The sequence below is a fragment of the Salminus brasiliensis genome, chromosome 2 (genome assembly GCF_030463535.1).
Source record: "Salminus brasiliensis chromosome 2, fSalBra1.hap2, whole genome shotgun sequence".
In the NCBI taxonomy this organism is placed as follows: Eukaryota; Metazoa; Chordata; class Actinopteri; order Characiformes; family Bryconidae; genus Salminus; species Salminus brasiliensis.
The window spans coordinates 21046133-21065733 of record NC_132879.1 but is presented as its reverse complement, the minus strand read 5'-3'; the positions used below and the strand labels follow the sequence as shown (position 1 = coordinate 21065733).

The following is a 19601-nucleotide window of genomic DNA, read 5'->3' as shown; positions in this document are numbered from 1 at the left end:
CTGGGGGTCTGTTTCAGTAGATGGAGGGCTACTCACAAAATAGCAGGGCATGCGTTTCACACGCTACGTTCAGTTCAGAGAAGTAAGTCAAAGAGCAGCGTCATTCAACCGCCTCCTTGCTGAGGGGTCTTTCAGAAAGCCCCGGTGACGCTCAATTAGTCAGTTCCTCATTGTCATTCTAGCTTCAGCTCATTCTAGTGAGGGTTCTTTCATACTCCACTATAGAGAGTACTGCAGGGGCAATGCAATGATGGCTGAGCTGTGTGCAGGTCTATGTGCCCCTCTCCACTGCTGTGTCTTATCTTAATTACCCAGAGAGAAAAGACGGCGTAGATGTCTCACCAGGCCCTTACTTAAGAGGCCAAGGTTGAATAGAACTTGGTTTTGGGCCGAGCGTTGCCACTGCATCAATTAGGCCAAAGAGGAAAGAACAATGCAGGCCTGTGCCAATGACTCACTATCTGTCAGTCAGCAGAGTGAGAGAGAGAGTGTTTTGTGAAGGGAAAGAGAGAGAGAGAGAGAGAGAGAGAGAGAGAGAGAGAGAGAGAGAGAGAGAGAGAGAGAGAGAGAGAGAGGAGAAAGGGGCGGAGTTCTGACTCTGGCAAAGAGGCGTAGTGAGATCACCTAGATTCCAGGCCAAGAGTGACGATGGCGAGAGAGATGGAGAGAGAGTTCTCTGTATGTGTGCTGATGTCTTGGCAGTGTATGCTGTGTGGTCATGGTTTTGGTTTATCAGAGCATGGTGTGACTGGTGGCTCTGCACTGGCCTATAAAAACACTTCATCTGAGCCAATTCACACTCTCACACACACATACATACACACACACACACACACGCACACAAACACAAACACACACAAAAAGCATTCTTGGACCTGTGGATAGGTTTTCTGCCTCTGAACACAAAGATGACTATGAGGCTACGTTCATGTAAGACCCACACATAAATCTAATGTAGTGTTTCGGAACTAATCCTAAGACCCAACCAAACGCCATCAAACCTAACTAACCTTCTAAGGCTGGCAGTCAGTCTATATTCTAGAACAGTGTGATCCACAGTGCTGAGCAGTAGCGTTGCTGCAAGTAGCAGGCCATTAGTGGAACTAGATTTCCCAGTGGCATGAGGGCTAAGCTTGTTGATCAAGTAGCTTTTTAGGGTTTCAAGGCGGCACCATTTACTTTTACAGAGCATATTGTTGCTGTCAGGCAAAACAGTCAAAACCGTTAATGGCAGTCAATGTAAAAAGATTTTATTTCTATTGGTCCATTCTAAAGAAATTTGATACAATGTATAGAACAATGCCAGATTCCCAAATGTGTATCAATGGTGTTTTTATTGGTGATTTTACAGCATAAAATTCTTTCTTTTCAGTAACTTTAGAAGTCTCTTGTATGTATCTGAAGATGACATACTGCTAAATGCCATAAATGTAAATGCACATACATGATGTTGGGATCGCTAAGCACTAAACTAAGTGGCTAAAGCCTGAGGAGCTGTAAAAAACAGAACATCCTCATCCATTATTAAAAGAGCAATATTGGTGATTGCAGGCCATTGCAGCCTCTTAAACTCCAAGATTTTATATCCTAAGATTATTATTTAGTATTTATATGGAAAACAAAATAAACTAGCTGAGTAATTCCCAAGTTATAGCAGTGAGGAGTAAGAGTTTAATTTTCCCTTAGAAACAACATTAATTACAGAGAGGTTTGAAGACATGTTCATTTTCATGAATAGGTAGCTCTAGTATTTTTAGTAGATTCAATGTCAGCTAAACTTGATTGGTCGGTCAGCAGGTACGTCGGTCGGCCGGTCGGTAGGTAGATAGATAGATAGATAGATGCTGTGTGCTGTCCAGGAGTGCAGATGTACAGGATGTACAGTAAAGTATAAACAGTGCAGATTAAACCTATGATTAAAAATCAGTCCTCATCCTTCCTCCTCCCTCTTCCAACCCCATTGGGAAGAGTTGAAGAGCCTGATGGCTCTCAGTGTTTGGGTTCATTCTAAAACATCTTAGAACAACATTCTAGAACCGTGTATATGACGGAGAACATAGTCGAGTCTCCCAAAAAACACAGACAGGTACCACGCACAGGCCTGAGAACACGGACTCAACAAACACCAGACCTGTGTGTGATTGAAATGGAAGAGAACATTGTAGTCTTCCAGCAGTGTTCTAGATTGCTCTCTCCTGGTTTCACTGTTCTAATACACTGTCCTCTATTCACACCATTCTAGAATATTCTGGAATGTTCTACTCCCACCATTATAGGATCTTCTCCTCCGTTCCCACTATTCTGCAATGTTTCCCACCATTACAGAATGTTCTCCTCCCCTCACACTGGTTCATCTGGATCGTCAGTGCTTTTTCAAAACAGTAAACAGTAAAATGGCAACATTAGGTTGTGCGTTGGGTCAGAGTGCTCTGGCCTGGAGAAGGCTGGGTCGGAGTGCTCTGGCCTGGAGAAGGCTGGGTCGGAGTGCTCTGGCCTGGGGAACAGTGGGGGCTCTGGGCTGTATGTCTAATCTAAGTTAACAAAATGAAAGGAAGAATCTGGGGTGTGTGGGCGAGTGTGAGAGAGAGGCGAGAAGAGTTCTGGGAACACTGGGGCTTTTGTCCCAGGAGGAATTCTTTTTGGAGGTAGTGGGCGACCATGTTTCCATGGTTACGGAGGTAAGGTTAGATGTAGCAGAGAAAAGGTTGTTAATTACAGAGGCTTTAGAGAGAGTTGGCAAAGACTGGTGAACTGGAGACACACACACACACACGCGCACACACACACACACATCTCATGGGTTAGAGAGTTTGCAGACCTCTCGAGAGGCACAGCCAGCATGAAAAATATCCATTATCTATGCTTCCCCATTACTGATTGAATATGGCATGTAACTGTCACTGAGCTGTAAAACACACACAAAAACACAGCCCCACACACACACACACAGGCACACATTAACGACCACATACATCAGGGGTTATACCTCATCAGCATCAGCGCCTTTAAAGAGACTTTCCTTATAGCTACAGAGGTATAAAAGTGCCATTACGAAAATCAGCTTTGCTTTTCACAATAACATTTTTATGTTTATACGAGTGTGCAGTAATGGGGATGTAGTCCCGATTCCCGTTTCCCCGTTTAATATTAAGACAGCAGTCACCACTTTAATATACAACTCTCATTCTCTTCCACAAGCACCGCGGAAACCATCTGCGGAGGACGGCTGCATGAAAGCGCTGTTAAAATCTGAAGATGCACCTCATAAAGGAAGGCGGAGAAACAAATTCAAACTTTCTACTGCACCAATTCATCATTCTGAGACCAGACCTCACTGAACAGCTGTGGGCCAGCTTGGTTATTGGGTAAAAAATGCACGAATTCAGCCGTACTATACCGCCGTTGTAATTAGCGGTCATGAGATTGTGAGTGTACTAAACTTGAGTTATTTTAGTCACAAAAGAGCATCTGCACTTCAAATTATCGACCCATGGTACCAGGACAACCAGCGGTGTGTGGATAATGCATTCACAGTGCAGCATAATGCTGTCTGCTCGAATCTGAATGTGCTTTTATGACTTTTATTTATGAATGATATAGCTCCTGTGGACACCCTGCTATTATTCAGCACTGCTGTGCTAGGGTGGGCAGATGGGAGACACTGTACATTTTAATTACATGACTAGAATTGAGGGCTCAATGCTAGCTCTAGGCAAGTAATGCTGATGTACACTTTAGGAGTGGATCTCTGGTGTTTTGGTTCCTAGAGCGAAGCTCTGACTCTACTCAGTGTGTGTGTCCTGATCTTGCAGTATCTGGCAGCTGGTGTAGTGCAGTGAGTAACAACACTACCCTCCCAACTGAACATATGGTACAGTTTCTCTGTAGCAACACAGTGCTATGGAACGTTTCCCCACATGACTGACTTAGACAAACATGGCAAATCCACTAGTAACAACTATCCAACCACATGAAGTACCACAAAACCCCCCTATTAACACTCGAACAATCATTTGATACTCCACAGCAACCACCGGAGTTGCCATAGCAACCACCTTTTAGTAGCAACTGCATAACCAACACCAAGCGATGATATAGCACCAGCAACCAGCTAGCAACATCATAGCAGCCACCTGGGAAATCACAGTCACCACTTAGCAACCACCCAGCAACACCACAGGCAGCATGCTAGCAACCACGTGATACCCCACAGCAACCTTCTAGCAACCACACAGCAACATCACAGCAACCACCTAGCTAACACATTTTCACTTAGTGAGACTCCTTGGGCAAGACCTCCATGCTACATCGCCTATCTGTAGCCACGCCCATTTTGTATCAAATGGTTTGTGATGCAGTCTAAAGTTGACCACTGCTGTGGACACTGATCATGAAGTAGCTCCCTGTGCTAACCCTACATGCCAGCTGGCTATTTATTTAGAGCAACTTAGAGCATAGCTGACACCACACAAAAAGATCAGAGCGCTGTGGGCCACCTTATCCAAAGAAGAGGACCCGCGTCTGTGGTTGAAGCCCACCCAAACGTCCATACGTCTGCTCTTTTTGCTTTGTGGAGGGGAAACCAACACCAGAACGAGGCTATTAAAATTTGGTGCGATGCTACCTAAGAGCCTTACAAGCACCCAAGCACAGTTTAATATCCAAGCCATTTCTCTGGGTAAGGATGTTCTGGTGTTGGTTCCCCCTCCACAAAGCGAAAAGAGCAGATGTATGGACTTTTGGGTGGGCTTCAACCACAAAAACAGGTCCTTTTCTTGTTCAAAATAAATAAATAAATAAATAAAAAGAGAAAGACAATTTTCTGTAAAAAGCCCAATCTTCAGCCCCATAAGTCACGACATATGTAGGTGGGAGAGATGGACAATATAGTCTCCAAATGTGTACGCTGGTGAACAGCGACGCTGGAAGGTGGTGGACACAAGTTATCCTGTGCTCCACAGCTTTCTGATCTTTTTATGTTGTGTTCATAACACAACACATATACAAAACCCCTTTCAATTATCAGGACACTGTCTATCTGTGCATAAAATACTAATTGTATGTTTAATAAAGCTGTGATTATACTCTACATCAAGGGATTCACTGTCGTACTAGACAAATTACCAAAAAACTTAAAGATGGGAAAATGAGGTGGATAACATCAATAAAAAACAAAGCATCCAAAAAACACAGGGCTGACCTGAAATATCCCAAGACACTAATCGGTCCTGTAAAAAGCATAGCAGAGGTTCAATCTGACTTATTTTAGATTTCTCCAAGAAAAAACGGCTCAAACAAGCAAAACTATCCTCCTATGGAATAAGACTTTCACTGGAGACTGGAGATTAAATGTCCTGAAATTAATTGATAAATCTCATCATTTTCCAACAACAATCTCAAAATGAGAAATATGAGAGGAGTCTGATAAAATGTAAATGTGCCGAGCTATCATTTCCTGCAGCGTGCTTAATGAGGTTAAGGTTTAGGGATAGAACCCCTTACTGCATACAGGTACAATAGAAGATGGGATGATGGGAAACATGATTATTTCTTATTGAAACCTCCCCCCGAAGGAATACAATTTTGTTTGAGTGTGTGTGTGTGTGTGTGTGTGTGTGTGTGTATATAAAAGAGTAACAGTGTATGAGTGTGTGGTTTTTCCCCTCCCCTGCTCTCTTGTTGATAGTGTAGTCATGCAGCAGTCTAATGTAATATGTCAGTGTGTTGTCAGTGGAGTTCAGGGCAGACATAATTACCTCCCAGCCTGTCCCTCTGCAGCCTGCTCCGCACTGATTAAAACACTCAAATGTGTGTCGGCTCATAAGAAGGCCTGAAATATGCTTTGACAGCTCGCTGCCCTCCACTTATATGCAGACATATTCACGCCTATGCTTGAAATCAGTCTTCCTGCAAAGGCTAAAGCCTGCCCTGTCCCAGGAGCCTCTGAGCCTGCAAGGAGCCAGAGAATAAAAACCTCTACCAGAACCCTTTAAACAGCGATGGCTCAACATACAGTGCTGAACACTGTACAGAAAGCTCATCGTTACATGCATTAAATTATGCAAAACGCTACAATATAACATAACACACCAGCACGCTCTACGCACACAAGAGCAGCCTATGATCTTCACGATTAGCTGGATAAAATGTGCCATTTCTTCAGAAAAACACAGTGAGCAGAAGGCTTTTCACAGCTTCAAAAACACTTTAGCTCTCATTTCCTTTCTTTGTCCGGCTCACTCGGCCGAGCCGTCTGTCTCTCTGTCTGTCTCGCTGTCTGTTGCTCTGTGTTTCTGTGTCGTTCTCTTGGAACTCGATCGTTTTCTGGTGGACAAAAAGCTTAAAGCTAAGGGAAGCAGAGAGAAGTCTATATGGAAGAGACGATCTCTGCTCGCTCTCTCACTCCTCTCTTCGAACACGGTTGATAATCACAGTAATCTCGAAACATAACATAATAATTATTGACAATATCTCCATAATAGCAACTTTACAGGAGAAGGGAAAACGCTTCTGCACTTTCAATGGAGGTCAGTGTAAAAAGACTGAAAAGAAAGTCATTTTGGAGCGTTTCTATTGGTCCATTCATTTTGACACAATGTAAAGAACAACAGCGAGTTTCAAATTCTGTCAATATCTGAAAAACTCTGCTACCTCAGCTGTTCTGCTTTCCCCATAATCTCCACATAAAAACCACATGGCAGGATTAGGGTTAAATTCCCTGTCCAGACAAGCACACCATACTACACCAATAAAGGTGCTTGTTCTGCGCATTACAAAGCATTGTTCCAACTGCAGATTTTTCCTACAGAAATTAATTAGGTTCAGAAGTTTGTGCACCCTCCTGACGTCACAAAGATACAAATACACTAGCAACATCCAACCAACCACATGGAGTATCCCTTGCAATGCCCTAGCAACCACTTGGGACCCCATAGCAACCACCTGGGTTATCACGGATACCAGCCACCAACACCGTGGCAACCATAAGGCAAACCCAATGGCAACCAGCTAGCAACACCCTAGCAATTACTAATCAACTCCATGGCTACCCCATAGCAGTCACCTGAGATACCACAGCAACTGCATAGCATCCACTTTGAAACACCCTGGCAATCACTAACCAACTCCATAGCAACCACCTAGCAACACTATCTCACTTATCTGGCAACCACTACACCATAACACCATTGTAACAACCTGGGATAACATAGTAACCACTTAGCAACCACCTAGAAACTCCAAATAGTTTCAAATTATGGTGAAAAAGATGTGACTAAGGCTACATAGTCCATTTATCAGTTTCAGTATTTCCTTGGCTGGTTACTGGGTGCAAAATACTGACCTCACAGAACTGTTCTCATTCCTCAATGAGCTCTGTAGAACATCAGGTGTCTGATCATGAGCTGAACTGTCCACAGTATCCCTCATGTCAGACTCTCTAAGCAAAAACTGCTCTATAGTGTGCTGAAAGAGAGTTCTTTGACTTGAACGGAAAATGAAACACTTTTGCTGCTATATGTGAATCTGAAGAGCTGTTTAACCAAGCAAGTTACCATACAGGCATGTGAATGGTACTTTGAGTTGCCAAGGTCCTATACAGCACCAGTGCCTTTACTAAAGAACACTTGAAGAACCCCTTGTTTGTAGCGCTAGAAGTGCAGCAAAATGAATAAAACGTAGACACTTCAGCACAGCAGTCCAGCACTACCTAAACACCCAGGGGTCTTATCTTGGGTCACCAAATGTCAAATGTCAGTTTACAATATCAGTGAATCTCAAAATACATCTGATGTCAATCAATGTTTTAAACAATATGATGCAGATGCCATAAGAGCAGATGTTATTGAAATGATCATTATTTTATCCTCTTTAACCCACCATGGGGACTCTTTATGGCCTTGCATGTATCCAACAAAGTCTGTTCACTCAGCAGCCATCTTTGTAATAACGGGCAGTTATCTGCAGTCACACAAGACCAGGCATCTATCTGTATGAATGGGTAGAGACAAAACTACTGGAAACTGAAGGTCAGGTTGTGGTATTAAAAAATATATATTTATTTTAAACCACTGAATACATAATTCTTCTTATCTGGGCAGTTAGTGTTTATTTGCTCAGTAAAACACCAATTTTAGAATGTACAAAAATAACATTCATATAAAAAGTAGTAGTTTAACATCACTGTCATCTTTATGAAAGTCTGATATTAATTAGAGTTATCATCCAACAGCTGTTTTGGTAAATCAGTTCCTAATGATGTCAAATCAGGAGAGCTGGTGATGGAATGCAAATAGCTCACACAATCTACAAGAACTACTTTCTTTAAAATGGGAAACTGTTTGATTGTTTGCAAATTGGAAATATGTTTAATGTATTTCTGTTTACCTGCATCTGTTCTAATGTGATCTGGAGTTTGTGCAAACATTAAAACACTCCCTGCTAAGAAACATGGTTTAAGTCATGTGTTTAGATGTCTAAAACACACACAAATATATATATATATATATATATATATATATATATATATATATATATATATATATATATATATATATATACACACATACACGTGGACAAAATTGTTGGTACCCCTCGGTTAATGAAAGAAAAACCCACAATGGTCACAGAAATAACTTGAATCTGACAAAAGTAATAAATAAATAAAAATTCTATGAAAATGAACAAATGAAAATCTGACATTGATTTTGAACCATGCTTTAACAGAATTATTTAAAAAAGTAAACTCATTAAACAGGCCTGGACAAAAATGATGTCACCCCTGAAAATAATGTAACCAAAGGGACATGTTAAATCAAGGTGTGTCCACTAATCAGCACCACAGGCGTCTACAATCTTGTAGTCAGTCGGCCTATATATAGGGCTACAGGTAGTCACTGTGCTGTTTGGTGACATGGTGTGTGCCACACGCAACATGGACCAGAGGAAGCGAAGGAAAGAGTTGTCTCAGATTGGAAAGAAAATTATAGACAAGCATGTTAAAGATCAAGGTATTAAGACCATCTCCAAGCAGCCTGATGTTCCTGTGACTACAGTTGCACATATTATTCAGACATTTAAGATCCATGGGACTGCAGCCAACCTCCCTGGATGTGGCCACAGGAGGAAAATTGTTGACAAATTAAGAAGACGGATAAAAAGAATGGTAACAAAAGAGGCCAGAAAAACTTCTAAGGAGATTATTTTTTTTTAATACTTCTGTTGAAGCATGGTTACAAAGCAATGTCTGACTTTCATTGTTTAATTTTCATAGCATTTTTATTTATTATTACTTTTGTCAGATTCAAGTTATTTCTGTGACCATTGTGGGTTTTTCCTTTCAGTAACCAAGGGGTACCAACCAATTTTGTCCACGTATATATATATATATATATATATATATATATATATATATATATATATATATATATGTAAAAACACACACACACACACACACACACACACACACCTATGGCAGCTCCTAAACAGAGTGGGATGTTGCTGCCTTCTCCCAGTGAAGTTAAAAGCAGTGTTGAGCTGTGCCTTCAGCCATGAAGTGAAATGCAGCACTTTCCTCCTACGACGAACTTTATCTCCGGCCTGAGCTGAGCTGTTCGCCGTCTCTTAAGAAGATATCTATCAGGATCTACATCTTTTTCAGAATTGCTTTTACTGCATCTCCAGTTGCAGCGTGTCTTTCTGAGTCATTCTTTCACGCTGCTTTTCCAACTGCAGTTTTCTCCCCATCGCTCACAGAGCCTCCTCTGCTTCACTTTCACACTTGCTAGCTTACCCTCTCTCTCTCTCTCTCTGCTTTCCCAGTTATCTGAAACTGAATCTGCACGCCAGCTTTTTTTCCCTAGCCTTCTTCACCACAATCCCTCCATCGACATCTCTTTCTCGCTCGTGGTCTGCCGCTCTTCTCGCTCTCAGCTGATCTGTAAACACAGTCTGCGTTGTGTGCATGCCGGTGTTTACTGCTTTTCAAAACTTCCTCTCCAAAGGATCCATTAGCAAATAGACAACCAGCAGACGCCGATGCTGCCAACAGAAACGCTAACAATGCCAAGCGCTGTAAACCACACAGACTGGAGAGCAGGGGGCCACAGCTGGACCTGTTTGAATGGAATAAGGAGGTTATGCACGGGCTCAAGTGTTAGTGCATTTTCTGTTTGTTCTTTAACTGCCTTTCACTCTTCATCCCTGCTTCACGTCCATTTCCCAGCCTTGTTTGCTCTTTCTAATTCTCTGTCCACATGACAGGAGCTGATTAACAGCGAAGTGATGGGCGAGTGGAGTGATGGACGAAAAGGAGGAAAAGAGAGGAATGTGGAAGAACTAAAGAGAAAGAGAGAGAAAGAGAGAGTAAGAGAGAGAGAGAGTAAGAGAGAGATAGAGAGAGGCTCAGGTGTTTTTGAGGGGATAGTGCACGTCTTATCTGTCACCCGCAGCTCTGCTCTTATTAAAGGGAGGCTCAGAGCTCAGGGGAAGGCTGGCATTTCACCAAGTTCACCTGACACAGTGTGTGCGTGTGTCCGTGCGTGCGGGCGTCCGTGTTGTGTTTTGGGGAGAGAAGTCACAGAGAGGAAGCGAGAGAATGGGTATTTATTGAGGTATGAGAAGAGAATGACAGAAAGAGAGAGAGGGAGGAAATTTATGTGAGAGAGACAAAGAGAGAGAGGTAGAGAAAAAGAGAGTAAAAAGGAGAGTAAGCAAGAAAGCGAGAAACTTGAGAGAATGAAAGACAAATAGAATGAGGGAGAGGGAGAGAGAGAGACAGAGAGAGAGAGAGAAAATGGGGGATAGAGAGGATGAGGGGAGAGAGAGCAAAAATTACAGAGCAAGATAATGAGTATCTCAGGAAACGAGAAAGAATGAGAGGGAGAGAGAGAGAGAGGCTGAGAGAATGAGCAAGAGAGAGAGAGGTAGAGAATGAGCAAGAGAGCAAGTAACTTAGGGAACGAGAGAACAGAATAAGAGAGAGAGGGAGAGAGAGAGAGAAAGGGAAAAAGAGGGGAAAAAAAGATAAGAGAGTGTGCCAGAGAGCGAGTAACCCAAGTGAAGGAGAGGGAAAAAACAGAGAGAGATAGTGAGAGTGTGTGTGTATGTGTGTGTGTGTGTGTGTGTGTGTGTGTGTGTGTGTGTGTGTGTGTGTGTACATACTGTGCCCTTGCTGTGCTCTGAAAGCTATCTTTGTGCTCAGTCCACCTGCAGTAAAGAGCGAGCCAAAAAAGAAAAAGAAAAAAATGGACAGGTCTACAAAGCTGAAAATATGTGCTGGGCTGAGGCAGGAAGGCCTGTGTGTGTGTGTGTGTTTGTGTGTGTGTTATAATTGGGTACCTGCTGTAGAAAGGCAGTTCTCCTCATCGCTGTTGTCCTGGCAGTTGTCCTCGCCATTACAGAGGAAACTGCGGTCCACACAGCGTCCATTCCGACAGTGGAAGCGTGCCGACGAACAGACCAGAGGATTACCAGCTACACAGAGAGAGAGAGAAAGAGAGAGAGAGAGACAGACACACAGCACAGCACATCTTAATTTGGATCTTAATGTCAGCAGGTCATTGTCTCTTACCGGCCATAATTAGCACTATAGCAGACAGTGGCCATGTAGGCTATGACCTGTGCTAACTGCTCTCCCTCACTGAACCATACACACGTACATACCCCTCATTGATCTCTCAGTATTTGAATGCCCACTCATCCACATTCATTCAGCTTATTACACCCCAGCACATTATCAGCCACTCATCCTCGTAATTGTACAGCTTCCGGGTTGCTGTCGTCTCCTGCTGCACACTGCGATATTATCTGCTGAGCAGCGATAGTTCCAACCTCACTAAAGGCAATTAGATTCCAGCTTTCTATCCCGAGACTGCAAATCAATGTCAGATATCAAACAAAGATGACACATCAAAAAGCCAGAGCTGGCAACCCAACGAGCGAGAGAGAGAGAGAGAGAGAGAGAGAGAGAGAGAGAGAGAGAGAACTTCTTTCCGAAGAACTAGTTTACGTGACCAACTTTATATGCGAAGAAAAATAATTCCAAACTTTCCGTAGCTTCCTCTTATAGCTCGGAGAAGCGAAATGAAGCAGAATTATCTGGAGGACAGATCGAGACAATTACACAGTGTAGTGAGGCTGGCTGCTTTAAGCTCTGCTCCGTTTAAACGGTTAGATTAGATCTGAGCGTACATGATGCCCTGCGGGCTATGCAGAGCATCTCTCTGTCTCTCTTTCTGCTCCATGGGATTTTGCTTTGCAACAGTCGTACACCCAGAGCAGGTACACAGCCTTCTGAGGCCAGGCTGGATCAAACACTAACAAAAATAAATAAATAAATAAATAAATAATAATAATAATAAAGCCAATCCAAAATTACATCTGAAAGAGCGCACAGAGTGTTTTAGCTACACCGCGACAAAACCTCAGAGCTTCAGATTTCCCTTTCATTTAATTAGCAGAGGGCCTTATGAGAATACAACTTACTGCAAAAATACAATACACGCTGGCTATTGACACAGCTGGCAGAGAATGTCATTTTTTATTAGTAATTAATAGAGCAATTCTGATCATTTAATTCAAGGGCGTAAAAAGAAAGGGGACCTACAACCTACTGACTGGGATACTTATGACCTTGCTGGAAACACCCACTGTCTTAATTAGATTTTACTATTCAAACTAGGGCTGGGCGATATGATAAAAAAAACTATATCACAATATTTAATTTTAATTAAATATTAATATGTATTAATATTTATATTTAATTTATTATTATTTTCTTTTTTGCGATATGCAATATTTGTCAGAATATATTTAATTACAGACTAAAAACATCAGTAGCCACAGATTCTTGGCACAGAAACTACTGTTCAGAGACTCTCCCGTACTGAGTACAGTGTTTTTTATTCGACACCTGCTGCTCTTCATCTAATTAAACCAGTCTAATTACACTGTTAGTAATGATACCTGCAGCGGATCAGTGTTTATTAAGCACTAACAGTATCCTCGCTTTGCTTAGAAAAGCATATTGTTATCACGATAACAAAATTTATCACAATACGATAAAATATCATCATATTGCCCAGCTCTAATTCAAACAGGATGAACATATTTTGGTTTCCAAAAAAGAGGACAGTGGGGAAACCTTGGGGTCCGTTGGGATGTTGTGGCCAGGGAGCTTCAAGTAGGTCTGCAGCATTGGGAACACTACAGGACTTTTACAGTTGTAGCAGATTAGAAAACATCTGGGTTTTCTGAGGTTTGCTGAGTTTTTAAAAAGTGCCCGTGACTGACAGGGGGCTAAAAATTTGATTAATTGGCAGAACTGTAAGACTTTCAGGGAGGTTCAGTGTAATATCTTTCCATGGGGCCGAAAATTCCTGGCAGCATTCCCTCCACACATTAAACGACTAAGGATGATCCAAGGATGAGCCTTGCCTTACCTGGGACTCACAGAATTGCCCACCATTCGCTCTCACCCAAAACGAAAGAAACGTGAAAACCCCTTTAGGTGAGGTCATCTTGGAGGCGACGCTATGTATTAGGCAGATGTTGGCTTCTTCCACAAATTTGAATTCCACCTTAACTGGATGTGTCGTTCCTAGCACCAGAATGTAGCTGCTGCATCATTTAAGGTGAAATGTGAAATTGAAACAAGAAACTAATACTGAAAACTGCACGTTTCGTGCTCGATTTTTATTGGCTCTTGATGGGACCCACTCCGATTGAGTATACAGTACTAGATTACGCTCTGAGTGAGGTTGAAAAAAATAGAAGGTTTGATATGCACCGACTGGTCTGAAACATGCCGATCCCACACTACCCGATTCTCTCTCCAACTATCGACTCTGACTGATGAAGCAATCTGCAGACTAGAGCCAACCAGCAAAGCCTGAGAATCAATCTTTGCAACCCTGGATTAGGGTAGGGCCGTGGTGTTGTGAATCTTGAGTAGGAGGAAATTAAATACCTCTAAAACCATGCAGCTAGGATAATGAGCATTAAAACAAATATTTACTAATTTAACAAGCCTAAGAAATAGCAACAACAGCCTTAATGGCCTAATAACCCCCTGTCATTTTAATCTTGTGCCTTACAAGAAAAATTATTAAAAAAAGAAAGGAAAATACTTTCTTATATTCACTGCTGCTCTGGGCTCGGAATGCTGCACTATGTATATTCATATTCATTTTTAAATCGGGGAATATTACTCCACCACGTCAGTCCACATATGTTTTTCACTTTCAGTGACGGTTCTGTATCTCTGCTTGTCCAGAAATGCAAGTGAAAAGCTTTTCCTTTAAGAGTGGAATAAATTGCGAATTCTACTTCCCAACTGTAGGGGGAGCTCAAGAGCAAGAAATACTAATTCTACATACATACTACTGCTTTAACCCCTTAACACTCTAAGGCACACTCCTTACCACTCTTTATACACATTAAGGCATATTTTGGCCATTTCTAGGGTTAACGCAGCTATAGTTACATTTAGTATAACAATAACGTGGCACTGCTGTGGTTGGCAGCAGTCGGGTCATTTAAAGGGGTTAGAGAATATCCATGTCCTAGTTTTTATTACTGTGAAGAATTCCGGTCGCAGAACAAGATCTAAGCATGTTAGCAACAGCAATTCCAGATATGAAGCAATGCAATGCAACAATGCTTCAGGTGAGAGAGCGAGTCTTCAAACCTCTCGCTTTCTCGCTCTCCCTCTCTCAGCTGAGAAATAGGACAAGCAGGCTTTTGAAAAGTTCAAAACAAAACGGGTGGTGATGCACATGGAGGTAGAGCTGAGACTGTTCGGCGCCCGCTGAATGCGCTTTGTCCTGACGGGGAGCTGATTTTCTCTGTTGGACAGCTGGAGAAGAGGGCTGCTCTCTGGTGCTGGGTGCTTGGAGTACTCACTGCAGTTGCCTTCGTCGCTGCCGTCAGGACAGTCCCGGAAGCCGTTGCAGCGGAAGCGGCCGATGATGCAGTGGACCCCGTTGGCGCAGGCGAAGAAGGTGGGCGCACACTTGGACTTCACCTTCGCTGTGAGGAGGAAAAGAAGACGGGAAAGGTGAACAACAGCAACTGCAAGCACTCCTCTGCTTCTAACTTCAGTTCACATGACCCAGAAATAAAAACAATAGGGGTTAATGATTCATAGCTCCAAGCTAACAAACTAGTCGTGAAATGGAAATCACCACGATTACAAGATTTGACACACCAAGATGAGCTAACCTGCAAACCAAAATAAACAAAACGTACATAATTACATCTGATAACTTCATACCGGCAAAAGCTAATTGTTGCACAGCAAAAATAAATACAACTGTAATGGTTGGATTTCTGTGGGGAGCAGTGCTTAGCTTTGAGCTAACTTTGCAATTAGCATTCAAGCTAACGCAGCAACCGTAAAGGGGTTGCTTTGTGTGGGGAGCAGTGCTTAGCTCCAAGCTAACTTTGCAATTAGCATTCAGGCTAACGTAGCAACCATAAAGGGGTTGCTTTGTGTGGGGAGCAGTGCTTAGCTCCAAGCTAACTTTGCAATTAGCATTCAGGCTAACGTAGCAACCATAAAGGGGTTGCTTTGTGTGGGGAGCAGTGCTTAGCTTCAAGCTAACTTTGCAATTAGCATTCAGGCTAACATAGCAACCATAAAGGGGTTGCTTTGTGTGGGGAGCAGTGCTTAGCTTCAAGCTAACTTTGCAATTAGCATTCAGGCTAACATAGCAACCATAAAGGGGTCGCTTTGTGTGGGGAGCAGTGCTTAGCTTCAAGCTAACTTTGCAATTAGCATTCAGGCTAACATAGCAACCATAAAGGGGTTGCTTTGTGTGGGGAGCAGTGCTTAGCTTCAAGCTAACTTTGCAATTAGCATTAAGGCTAACATAGCAACCATAAAGGGGTTGCTTTGTGTGGGGAGCAGTGCTTAGCTTCAAGCTAACTTTGCAATTAGCATTCAGGCTAACGTAGCAACCATAAAGGGGTTGCTTTGTGTGGGGAGCAGTCCTTAGCTTCAAGCTAACTTTACAATTAGCATTCAGGCTAACTCAGCTACCATGAAAAATAATAATAATAAAAATAACCAACACAAAAGTAAACCTAATTATGCCATGTCATTATTTACTCACCACAGTACATTAACTTCAATTAGCAGGCAGGCTAAGGTGAGCTTAGCGGTTAGCATTTCAACAAGCCAGCTAACTCGGCTACCATAAACAATGAGACACAGAAGTAAGCATAATTGTGGTAGATCAGTTTTAGCATAACTGCTGTGGCCGGGGCAGTGGTCAGCGCTTTTCAGCTAGGAGCTAACTTGGTGATTAGCATGTTGGCTAACACACCTACAATAAAATCACAGAAAGATGATGATCCAAAAGGGAAAAAACAGTTGTGCCCAGACACGGCTAACATTAGCAATTCCTCTGTTTCGGGTCTTCAGAGCTGGGCTACGTCTTCAGAAGTTAATGTTTCTCAAAATGCACTGAGTGCATGTACTATAAAGTATGAGCTTTAAACAGTGTATGCTTAATCTAGTCTAGCTGGAGTGCAAACGGTACAGTCCTAAATCATTATTGGTGAGTAATTCCCCATATCTGTATAATCTGTGTACAGCATGGGGTCTGTCTTCGAGGTAGCAGTTGGTTATTTGCAGTAGCTTCATGTTTTCCCTGCTCCAGTGGGGTAAAAAGTGGCCTCGGCCTGGTAATGAAAGTGGTTGGATTTGTCACTGTGTTGCTGTGCAGGCTGATTATGCAGGCGGAGAGCATAGCCCCGTCAATTAAAGCGGCCACAGCCAGATAAGTAAGACAGATTTGCGATGCTTAGGCGTCCGGCATGTAAGGCAAAGATAAAGAGAGGGGCACAGTGTCCAGAGCACAGTGCCCCTATAGATCCCCCCATCGATATGAGAGAGACTGGCTAGAAAACTCACATCAATTAAGCTTCCACAGACCAAGACGACCAACAGCCGATCAATCTCCCAGCTCCAAACCAGCTTTAATTTATCGGCTGTTAAGCGCTATTCTCTAAATGCATGGGGCGATACAATGAGAAACGCTCTATATGCTCGGCGGGGAAAGTGTGGGTCGCGGGCATGTGAAAAAGGGCCGCCTTAATAATTTAGCTGCTTCCCTGCGAAAGTAATCACCTTGACAATGGTATCTTTCAAAAAGATAAAGCAAGCAAGCCAGCTTGGGACTTCGCCCTTGGACGTGTACTCGACAAGTCGGAGTCATTTCTCAGCGTGCCCGGACACACCGAAAGAGCAGCAGGAGCTAAAGCACACATTCAGGCCCGCTTCCTGCCTCTGAACACCAGCGTATAAACAAAGACATTATCCTCCAGGCCCCTCAAACACGTCCCGTGGAAAACTGCCGTAATAACAAATGCCAGTTCCAGCAGAAAGGTCACATCATACCTTAAACTCAATCTCTATGCTGGGCCACGAGAAAAAGACTTGTGTGAGCAGAGTTCATCTCTGCAGTGACCTCAGCCTCTTCTCCAGTCATTCCTCACACAGAGAGAAAGAGAGAGAGAATCCACAGCAGAGCTAAAAAAGGACACACATTGGCCTACATGCTAATAGAAATGGGCCCTAGAAAATAGACAATTCGAACAGCAGATAGGAATGGAAAAAAACGAAATGAGAGCAACAGAAAGAAAGAGGGGCAGAGTATCCTTTAACTCCATCAATACACACACTCCATCAATACACACACTCCATCAATACACCACTTCTACTCAAACCCAGAAACAGTTTAAGTGCTCTGATAAAACACAGCACGTATAACTGCCGTGGCTGGTGGCAGCGTGGTGCTTTAAAAGAACTTATGTAGGGAAACAGGGGCGTCCATTGTGGGTAGGATGTTGTGGCTGGGGGGCTTCAAGTAGACCTAAGGCCTTTGCACACCATCAGGCACCTGCAACTCATCCAGAATGCAGCGGCACGGGTCGTCTTCAACGTTTCTAAATTCAGCCATGTCACTCCACTGCTGCGTTCTCTTCACTGGTTTCCTGTAGCTGCTGCACGTAACAGATTGAAAGCCCCTCCATACTTAATGAGAATGGTCAAAAGCCCTTCGAGCTTCAAGTACGGCTCGGCCTGACCAGCTGAGAGTACTCTTCTGAGAGTACTTGGGCGAAAAGTAAAGTACTATGGTCTCCATATTGACTTGTGTTTAGTAGTGTCTAAACTTAGAGGTATTATTATATAGTCTATTTAAACTAGCTGAAGTTATTCTTGAGTAAATAGCGAAGCACTTTTGTAAGTCGCTCTGGATAAGAGAGTCTGCTAAATGCCATAAATGTAAATGTAGTTAGGACTGCAGTAGTGTGTGTGAGTGAGTTAAATATCTTTACAGCCATACAACTTTATTAATAACCAATAACAACCAATAGTGGTGGTGAGAGGGTGTGACTAAAGTAGACTGACCAATGGTTCATACAGATGAGGGTACATGTAGACCAATAGTGGAGATGAGAAAGCAGCACTGAAGTAGACTGACCAATGGTCGATGAACACGAAGGTACATGTGGTCCAATAGTGGAGGTGAGAAGGTGGGACTGAAGTAGATTGACCAATGGTCAATGTAGATGCGGGTACACAAACGCTGACCAGAAATCAGTGCGAAATCCCAGAAATTTAGAACCTCCTCCCAGGCGCATATATCAACAGTCACCCTGACATATGTGTCCAGCCCCACTCAGGCGAAAGATAACTTGTTTAGCATGCTAGCTAACTCAGTTACCACAAACAATAAAGTATGAAAGAGAGCATTATTATAATTACATAATTATATCATTATAATTCTAAGGTCAGCTCCGCTTACCTGAGGAGGTAACTTAGTTATTAGCATGCTGGCTAATTCACCTAAAACAAGCAGTAAAAACACAGAAAGATGATAACGCAGTCCTGTGTCCTGTGTGTGCACCCTCTGTCCTCTCTTTTATTAGCTTATTTAGAGCCACCGGGGGGGACTGTGCTTAGACACGGCTAACATTAGCATCTCCCCAATTCTGGGTCTTACGCCACCAACGCCTGAACACTTACATCATCATAGCAATTTCACTTGATCCACTCAGACATTCGCTAATGTACAATTAGAATTCTGAGCCTGCAGGTATTTATATCCCAGAGTAAACACAATGTGAGTAAACAGAAAAGCCCACCCCTGTGAGAGCTTGGCCTAGGAGCTCAAAGAGCTGAACCAGCCTAGGACAGCCAGAGATAGTGTGACATAGTGTACCAGGGTTCTAAGAGTAAATTCAACATGTGGAAACATCTGGACTCTGGAATTTCACACAAAGGTAACTGCAGGTATTGTGCGCAGTGGAGGATCCTCCACTGAAGGTCTCTGTGGAGGGCCTGTTCACAAGAACCTGCACAAAGGCCACAGAGGTCCTCAAGAACAAAGGCACGGGCTCTCTGTTCCTGAGGACCTGCGGCCTTCGTGGCCTCTCCTCCAACTCACTGCAAAGAAATAAAAGAAAAAGATCTGAGAGAGAAAGAGAGATGGAGAGAGTGAGAGAGAAAGAGAGATGGAGAGAGTGAGAGAGAGAGAGAGAGAGAGAGAGAAAGCGAGAGGGAGGAAGAGAGAAAGGACAAAGATGAGGGAGTG

At 43.0% G+C, this 19601-nt stretch overlaps 1 protein-coding gene across 1 annotated transcript in view; it reads right to left on the bottom strand.

Annotated features, from left to right (window-relative positions):
• ldlrad3 (low density lipoprotein receptor class A domain containing 3) overlaps positions 1-19601 on the bottom strand; it is a 106067-nt gene that overhangs the window by 30305 nt on the left and 56161 nt on the right. Inside the window, exons 3-4 of the mRNA XM_072670037.1 lie at positions 14902-15027; positions 11338-11472 (exon numbers count right to left, since the gene is read on the bottom strand). Of these exons, the coding sequence (XP_072526138.1) occupies positions 11338-11472; positions 14902-15027 (261 nt within the window). The remainder of the gene's footprint in view (positions 1-11337; positions 11473-14901; positions 15028-19601) is intronic.